We start from the raw sequence: 8,957 nt of genomic DNA, 5'->3' as shown, positions 1-8,957 counted from the left end.
AACAGTCTAGTGTTTTACAGTATATGCATGTATCCGTTGCATGTGTATTCCTTGTACTGTAATGCCAATATGAAAGTTACATGTTTGAATTTTCATATCATAAACTGCTAGAATAATGTTCAAGGAAGGCTTCTCCAAAACCACTAACAGGAGGGGAAGAATCGGGCATTAAACACACTAAGACATCTCTGGTATTATAACACTTTTCTAAAGGGTATAACATAAATTAAACTACACTACCTACCTACAAACTGTAATTTGTAACATGTATAGGATGTACAGTATAGGGGTCTAACTCTAAGCAGCTATTTTGTCCCCACAGCCAGCTATTCATGTGACTATAAATAACTGAGAAGTATGTTTCCAGGGCCACCGGACAGGGAATGGGTCTTTCAGATTCTAATCTCGGCACCCAGAACCAAATCTAATCAATTACATTTATGTTCAGTCTGTCTCAAGACTATTCCCATTCCTGCATTATACTGTCTATCAGTAATTCTAACCACTATTGAGTTGAACGAATACAGAATTGTCTATCTATGATATGTGGAAATACTATATGATTTGCAGCATTGTGTTCAAAATCATGCCACCAATAATCCCTACAGTTGGAAATGTGTTGACGGTTGTCTGTACTTAAATCACTATTTTAATCACTCATATACACGGAGTATACCAAACATTAGGAACATCTTCCTAATATTGAGTTCCCCCTCCCCCTCCCCTCCCTTTTGACCTCAGAACAGACTTCAATCGTCGGGGCATGGACTCTACAAGGTGTCGAAAGCGTTCCACAGGGATGCTGGCCCATGTTGACGCCAACGCTTCGCACAGTTGTGTCAAGTTGGCTGGATGTCCTTTGGGTGGACCCTTCTTGTTACACACAGGAAACTGTAGTGTGAAAAACCCAGCAGCATTCCAGTTCTTGACACAAACTGGTGTGCCTGGCACCTACTACCATACTCCATTCAAAGGCACTTAAATATTTTGTCTTGCCCATTCACCCTCTGAATGGCACAGATACACAATCTGTCTCAAGGCTTAAAAATCCTTCTTTAACTGGTCTCCTCCCCTTCATCTACATTGATTGAAGGGGATTTAACAAGTGACATCAATTAGGGATCATAGCTTTCACCTGGATTCACCTTGTCGGTCTATGTCATGGAAAGAGCAGGTGTTCTTAATGTTTTGTATACTCAGTGTATCCCACAGGTGTCAAACTCATTCCATGGATGAATGAGTGTCTGCGGGTTTTCGCTCCTTCCTTGTACTCAATAGAGGAATTAAGGTCAACAGCTAGTAACAAACTCCCCTCACCTGGTTGTTTAAGGCTTTATTGAAAGGAAAAGCCAAAAACCTGCAGACACTCGGCCATCCATGGAATGAGTTTGACACCCCTGGTCTAGATACAGCCTTTAAAGATGGAATCCGCATCAGGGGAAACGGCACCACAGTTCCGGTGTTACGGAGGTGAGCTGCGTGGTCAAAATAAAATTGCAGTACACATTCTGCTGTTCTATCACACGTGCAATGATGTGCGAGGGGAAAACAAGTGTTTGCAGTAACTTCTTTGTTGTATACTGAACAAAAATATAAATGCAAAATGTAACAATTAACAATTTTAATGAGTTACAGTTCATACAAGGAAATCAGGCAATTTAAATAAATTAGGCTCTAATCTATGGATTTCACATGACTGGGCAGGGGCGGAGCCAGGCCCAGCCAATCAGAATGAGTTTTTCCTCACAAAAAGGCTTTATTACAGACAGAAAGCCGGATGTGGAGGTCCTGAGCTGGCGTGGTTACACATGGTCTGTGCGAGGCTCGTTGGATGTTTTGCCAGTACTTTGTACTGTAGTGTAAGTAAGACACTTCTGACTGTAGGATGTGCCACAATGTTCTATCTGGACCTAAGCACCACAGCTGAAGTACTTTATTGTGCATTATGCTAAATCCACTGCTTGTCTGGCGTCAATGTTACTGTTGCACTGTATGGAGAATTAAAGTCTGGCACTGTAATACAGATAGTTTATGCTTGCAGAAAGCATTGTTTTGTGGTCACAATGAACTTATTAATGAGTAATGACCTGGTCCTACTTGGTCTATGAATGTGAAGGAATCTCAATAAACCAAACTAAAAACAGAACTGTTGCATTCTTCACTATTTTCTTCCCTTTCCAGTCAGATGCCACACAGACTCATGATTGATGTAGGCTTGCAAATAGGTGAGAACATGAAATTATTCCAGACTGTTAGAGAACTTTGTCACCCTAAGAGCTACAGTCTGTCGTTGCTGTTTTAAAGAGCTCAGTCTTCAATGAAAACAGTTTCCAGAAACAGTAGCATTTACTTTACAATTGCTGATCCAGAGAAGCAATGCATATGTTCATATGTATGACTAATGATGCTGCAGTGCATTTACAGTGGTGGAAAAAGTACAAAATTGTCATACTTGAGTAAAAGTGAAAGTAAATGCTATACATCAAATTCCTTCGATTAAGAAAACCGGATGGCACACGCCAACACTCGGACATCATTTAGAAACAGTATTTGTTTAGTGTGTCTGCCTGATCAGAGGCAGCAGAGATGACAACGCTTTATAGTGATAGGTATGTGAATTGGACCATATTGCTGTCCTGCCTTCGCATTCGAAATATAAGTAGTTTAATACAGACATCCCCAAAAAATGAAAGGTCCAATGCGCAATTTGTATCTCAATATCAAATCATTTCTAGGTAACAATTAAGTCCCTTACTGTGACTGTTCAATTAAAATTGTCAAAAAGAAACAAATCGCTTTTCAGCAGAGCAATTTCTCAAGCAAGAATTTTGTTAGGACTGTCTGGGAGTGGCCTGAGTGGGGAGGGGAAAACTGAAAATAAGATTTTGAACTCTTTCTTATTGGTCTATTAAATCATTTACAGCTTGGTGATGTCACCAGGCGGGCCAAAACTCCATCCCAACAAAACAGGCTGAAATTTCAGGCAGTCTTTTCAAACAGCTCTTACACTAAAAAGGCATTATCATTTTCACAGTATTATTCCAACTTCAGTGTGGAAATATATGTATATATCACGTTTTGACTGCATTGGGCCTTTAATTAGTACTTATCAGTTTGGGAGGAGAATACCAAGGTGTAAGTCAGAGTCCCTGTCCCATGGTTGGTGGACAGTGTACAGTCCTCCTTTCCTCCAATGGGACCTTAAGCCCTTTATCAGCTGCTGCTCCTGGGTTACAGCCAATTAGAGACAAGGAAAACACAACAGGGTGTGGCCTGTCCGACCTGACTCAAAAGCCCCGGCCGATGCCCACCTCCTCCCCAGGTCCCATCGTTGTGTGACTGTGAAGAGCAATACCCTCCGCTTCACAGTAGACCAATAGGGCTCTTAAGTCGACCCCGTCTTTCGACTCTACTATAGGCTCCAGCCATCACAACACAGTCAGTCGACTCTACAAACATGGGTAACTCTACAGGATCCACCGTGGAAGATCTCCAGGCTGTGGAGAAGCACCTCTGGTATAAGAAGTTCATGACAGAGTGTCCTTCAGGTCAGCTCACCCTGCATGAGTTCAAGCAGTTCTTTGGGCTCCGGGGACTGGATGCTGAGGCCAACGCCTACATCGAGCAGATGTTCCGCACGTTCGATATGAACAAGGTAAGACTATGCGGCTTTCATTGAACCGAGGCTGCTATAGGCTAAAATGGGCTTTACATTTATATGTCAAAGTAGGAATGCCTCAGGCACACTCAAAATGCTGAAGGGGACATCTTACCAACAGAGGTACATATAAGGATATGATTGGCTGTATTGTAAAATCTATGCACTAATTACAAGTGCACCTAAATATATAGTAATGCCATCATGCCTCTACTTCAATAAGACCCCTAGTTCTCCATTTTCTAAAAGCTAAAGTACATCAAAAGTGTGCCTCTTAAACCAGCAAGAATCCACAGTTAAACAAAGGAATCTCTTGAATCCTAGGGTTTTGTTTTGACTAGTCTTCCAGATGAGTTTGAAGAAGGTAATCGTCTCACAAGTACTAAGGCTCAATTTACACAACTATATTTAGTAACCCTGTCACCTTTGATTACAATAGGCTAGGATTGGATTCATATGCGATTAAGTATGAGGATTATTTTGAGACAAGTTGTCAATATCTCTGCGGAAGGAGTGCGGTCTGAGTTTATCTACTATTTTTCTCTTTAGAAAGACAGCACCAGGTTCTTGTAATCTCCAGTACATTCTGGTTGATTTAAGAATCAATTAAATTATTTCAGCATCAGAGACAGCTGGTTTTCACTAGTGATAACTTATGTGAAAGTTTACTGACGGAACATGATGCATGTGAACAGTTGGTTACACTGATCAGAATATTGAATGTTCACTTCAAAGAAATTACTTGAATCTCCATTTTATCACATTGAACCCTAAAGAATGTCCAGATTTCAAGAGCTGTGTGCCAGATTAGACCTTTATGTGTTTTGAGTTTCCCCATTTTTGTCAGTAGCTAGTAGTTTTACGGGTGTAGCTGGGGAGGTTGGAAACCATGGTACTATTCCCTGGGGACAGAACTAAGTGACTAACTACTATTTTCAGATCTTCAGGACAGTGCAGTGAACAAGGCTGGTAATTATGTTACAAAACGGGTTGTTAGAATCCTGGATGCTGATTAGGAAGTGCAGTATGACAATCTTAGATTGTGCACGTCGGCTGCGTTTAACCAGGCAGCCCAATTCGGATCTTTTTTCCACTAACTGGTATTTTTTGACCAATCACATCAGCTCTTTTTCAGAGCTGATCTGATTGTAGAGTCGCAATTCAACGGCTCAGACACGAGAGGTATGTGGCAGGGTCTACAGTCAATCACAGACTACAAAAATTAAACCAGACCCGTCACGCGGACCACAATGCCCAGACAAACTAAACAGCTTCTTAGCTCACTTTGAAGACAATACAGTGCCACTGACACGGCCCGCTACCAAAACCTGCGGGCTCTCCTTCACCGCAGCCAACGTGAGTAAAACATTTAAACGTGTTAACCCTCGCAAGGCTGCCAGCCCAGACGGCATCCCTAGCCGCGTCCTCAGAGCATGCGCAGACCACCTGGCTGGTGTGTTTACGGACATATTCAATCAATCCTTATCCCAGTCTGCTGTTCCCACATGCTTCAAGAGGGCCACCATTGTTCCTGTTCCCAAGAAAGCTAAGGTAACTGAGCTAAATGACTACCGCCCCGTAGCACTCACTTCCGTCATCATGAAGTGCTTTGAGAGACTAGTCAAGGACCATATCACCTCCACCCTACCTGACACTCTAGACCCACTCCAATTTGCTTACCGCCCCAATAGATCCACAGACTACGCAATCGCAATCACACTGCACACTTTCCTAACCCATTTGGACAAGAGGAATATCTATGTAAGAGTGCTGTTCATCGACTAAAGCTCAGCATTTAACACCATAGTACCCACCAAACTCGTCATTAAGCTCGAGACCCTGGGTCTCGACCCCGCCCTGTGCCACTAGGTCCTGGACTTTCTGACGGGACGCCCCCAGGTGGTGATGGTAGGAAACAACATCTCCACCCCGCTGATCCTCAACACTGGGGCCCCACAAGGGTGCGTTCTCAGCTCTCTCCTGTACTCCCTGTTCACCCATGACTGCGTGGCCATGCACATCTCCAACTCAATCATCAGGTCTGCAGACGACACTACAGTGGTAGGCTTGATTACCAACAACGATGAGACGGCCTACAGGGAGGAGGTGACGGCCCTCGGAGTGTGGTGTCAGGAAAATAACCTCATACTCAATGTCAACAAAACAAAGGAGATGATTGTGGACTTCAGGAAACAGCAGAGAGAGCACCCCCCTATCCACATCGACGGGACAGTAGAGGAGAAGGTGGAGAGTTTTAAGTTCCTCAGCGTACACATCACGGACAAACTGAAATGGTCCACCCACACAGACAGCGTGGTGAAGAAGGCCTCAGGAGGTTGAAGAAATTTGGCTTGTCACCAAAAACACTCAAACCTTTACAATCGAGAGCATCCTGTCGGGCTGTATCACCGCCTGGTATGGCAACTGCTCCGCCCACAACCGTAAGGCTCTCCAGAGGACAGTGAGGTCTGCACAACGCATCACTGGGGGCAAACTACCTGCCCTCCAGGACACCTACACTACCCGATGTCACAGGAAGGCCATAAAGATCATCAAGGACAACAACCACCCGAGCCACTGCCTGTCCACCCCGCTATCAGCCAGAAGGCGAGGTCAGTACAGGTGCATCAAAGCTGGGACCGAGAGACTGAAAATCAGCTTCTATCTCAAGGCCATCAGACTGTTAAACAGCCACCACTAACATTTAGTGGCCGCTGCCAACATACTGACTCAACTCTAGCCACTTTAATAATGAAAAATGGATGTAATAAATGTATCACTAGTCACTTTAGACAATGCCACTTTATATAATATATAATGTTTACATACCCTACATTACTTATCTAATATGTATATACTGTACTCTATACCATCTACTGCATCTTGCCTATGCCGTTCTGCCATCACTCATCCATATATTTATATGTACATATTCTTATGCATTCCTTTACACTTGTGTGTATAAGGTAGTTGTTGTGAAATTGTTAGATTACTTGTTAGATATTACTGCATGGTCAGAACTAGAAGCACAAGCATTTCGCTACACTCGCATTAACATCTGCTAACCACTTGTATGTGACCATTTTTTTTTTGTTGATTTGGTCAGAGACCAATCACATCAGCTCTTTTTCAGAACTGATCTGATTGGTCAGAGACCAATTAGTGAAAAAAAGATCAGAATTGTGCTGCCTGTGTAAACGCAGGCATAGTGAAGTGATGGTGTCAGTGTAAAGCTGAGGGAAGTGCGACTCATTTGGGTTGACCCAGAGGGCACTAATGCTGCCAAGTAATTTTGTAGGATCTTAATGTGAGCCAGTTTTCTACAGCAGGAAAATAATCCTATAGCAACAGGAAAAGTGAATTATGTGGATTATAATTAATGGACATTTTTTGAACGGGTTGATACATTTTCTATAAGAGAAAATCAAGTCAGAAATGTTTAAAACACAAATACACTACAGGTTTTAAAATGTCCTACATTGCAGGAAAGTTAACCTGCAACAGGGTGATCAAATTAAGATCCTACATCTGTATGTCTTGCCACGGCCTTGGCACAGATCAGTGTGGAGATAATCCCACAGCGATTATACATAGAAGATCCATTATCAGGGATGATAACTAAGCAGAACATGATCACCTACATCTTGAGGAGATGACTGAGATAACCTGAGATGGTAAAAAGAGACGTTCCAACTAACACTCTTTCCTTTTTACAGGATGGCTACATAGACTTCTTGGAGTATGTAGCTGCTCTGAGTCTGGTGATGCGGGGTAAAATGGAACATAAGCTCCGCTGGTACTTTAAGCTGTATGATGTGGACGGCAACGGGTGCATTGATCGAAGCGAACTGCTAAACATCATAAAGGTATAGAGACCAGTCCAGATAGGCAGTGCTGTGCAATGGAATCTGTAACACACAAAGGCATGCAGGCTAACTCGCTCCTTTTCTCTTCTTCAGGCTATCCGTGCAATCAATGGGAACGAAAACCAGGAAGTTGATGCAGAGGAGTTCACCAACCGGGTGTTTGACAAGATAGATGTCAACGGAGATGGCGAGTGTCCACTTCTTTTTTGTCACAGACTTGTAGGGTTGCGAGTTCCTTCCCTTTCCATTTCAGGCTAACAATCTCTTGACCTTGTCTTCTACCTTCTACCCATCAGGGGAGCTGTCTTTGGAGGAGTTTGTGGCAGGGGCTCACACTGACGAAGACTTCATGGAAGTGATGATGAAGACCTTGGATCTCACCCACATAGTCGCCATGATCCACAATCGGAGGCACAGTGTTTAGAGTCTGCCCTCAGACGCCTCCAACTCCACTCTCCATTGTAATAGGCTGCCGAATGGCCACATAGGAACTGAGCCATGAGCCCTCAAAACATCTAGCCCAGATTTGTATAAAGACAATCTTTATCTTAGCAATGCTGAAGGGCCATGCTTTGAATGCATTCTTTGTTGTCGGAATTCACAAGAGGTTTAATGACGATGAAAGATGCCCTTTGCCTGCATACAAATGACTCAGTCAACCATTGCTGGCTGGTTAGTGCGCTTGTGCATGATCTAAATCTGAGAGAGGTCTACATGATGAGAGATTTCTCACACCGTCAGCTGAACCAGAGACCCAACTAGGTCATAACATAAGGAGGGTGGAGGATAAAGAGGAGGGTGGAGGGAGTGGAGTGGTGACTACCCAAGGTGGTGATTACCCATTATAACCTATGCATTCCTGACAAAAAAATTATACTTTTTTTTTTTTTTTTTTTAATCCCTCACCCACCTCAGAGACAGATTCCTGTAGGGAAATAATCACTTCCAAACCACATCGATAATGACGTCTCAATCTCTTTTGGACATAACTCAGTTATTCAGTTGAGTGGTTCCTCTCTATGACTGTGGGTCCGGGTTCTATTGGAGGAAGTTATAATTCACCCACTTTCCTCCCAGTAGTCAGTTGTCAGCTCAAATATGACTAGAACCCAAATTTATTCTGTGCCATGACTAAACGGTCCAGTTCCTCAGGAAACAGGTTCTTCCACAAGTTAGGCATCTCAATAACTTTGATACTTGTCACAAAATGCACTTTGTAAAAAAATAAGACCAGCATGTTTTTACATTGCACTGGCCCCAGTTGTGAGGAAATTAAAGTCAGCATTTTCAGGACTTCATTCATTTGAAGGAATATCTTAACACAACTACATTCTAATGTTTTCCCTACAAGACAGTAAAGTCTAAAAAATAAATTGTGCACACTTGTTTGTGTTTCTGTGAGTGAATGATCAATGCGTTCACCTAGATTGCAT

General features: G+C 42.9%; 1 protein-coding gene across 1 annotated transcript; it reads left to right on the top strand.

Moving 5' to 3' along the window:
* The first annotated feature begins 3,457 nt into the window (after window positions 1-3,457).
* Window positions 3,458-7,948, top strand: LOC129838673 (guanylyl cyclase-activating protein 1-like). Its single transcript, XM_055905802.1, has 4 exons — window positions 3,458-3,655; window positions 7,375-7,524; window positions 7,618-7,711; window positions 7,821-7,948. The coding sequence occupies exons 1-4, from the start codon at window positions 3,458-3,460 to the stop codon at window positions 7,946-7,948; spliced, it is 570 nt and encodes a 189-aa protein (XP_055761777.1).
* The last annotated feature ends 1,009 nt before the right edge of the window (window positions 7,949-8,957 follow it).

Source organism: Salvelinus fontinalis, chromosome 39 (assembly GCF_029448725.1).
Source record: "Salvelinus fontinalis isolate EN_2023a chromosome 39, ASM2944872v1, whole genome shotgun sequence".
Classification (NCBI taxonomy): Eukaryota; Metazoa; Chordata; class Actinopteri; order Salmoniformes; family Salmonidae; genus Salvelinus; species Salvelinus fontinalis.
Note: the sequence above shows the minus strand (reverse complement) of the source record. Positions and strands in the feature narration are given on the sequence as shown.

Bases quoted from the DNA above. Each gene is read 5' to 3' on its own strand.
- LOC129838673 (XM_055905802.1), top strand. From the start codon at position 3,458: ATGGGTAACTCTACAGGATCCACCGTGGAAGATCTCCAGGCTGTGGAG. The intron at 3,656-7,374 runs GTAAGACTATGC...TCCTTTTTACAG, and splicing joins GCACGTTCGATATGAACAAG to GATGGCTACATAGACTTCTT. The intron at 7,712-7,820 runs GCGAGTGTCCAC...TCTACCCATCAG, and splicing joins GATAGATGTCAACGGAGATG to GGGAGCTGTCTTTGGAGGAG.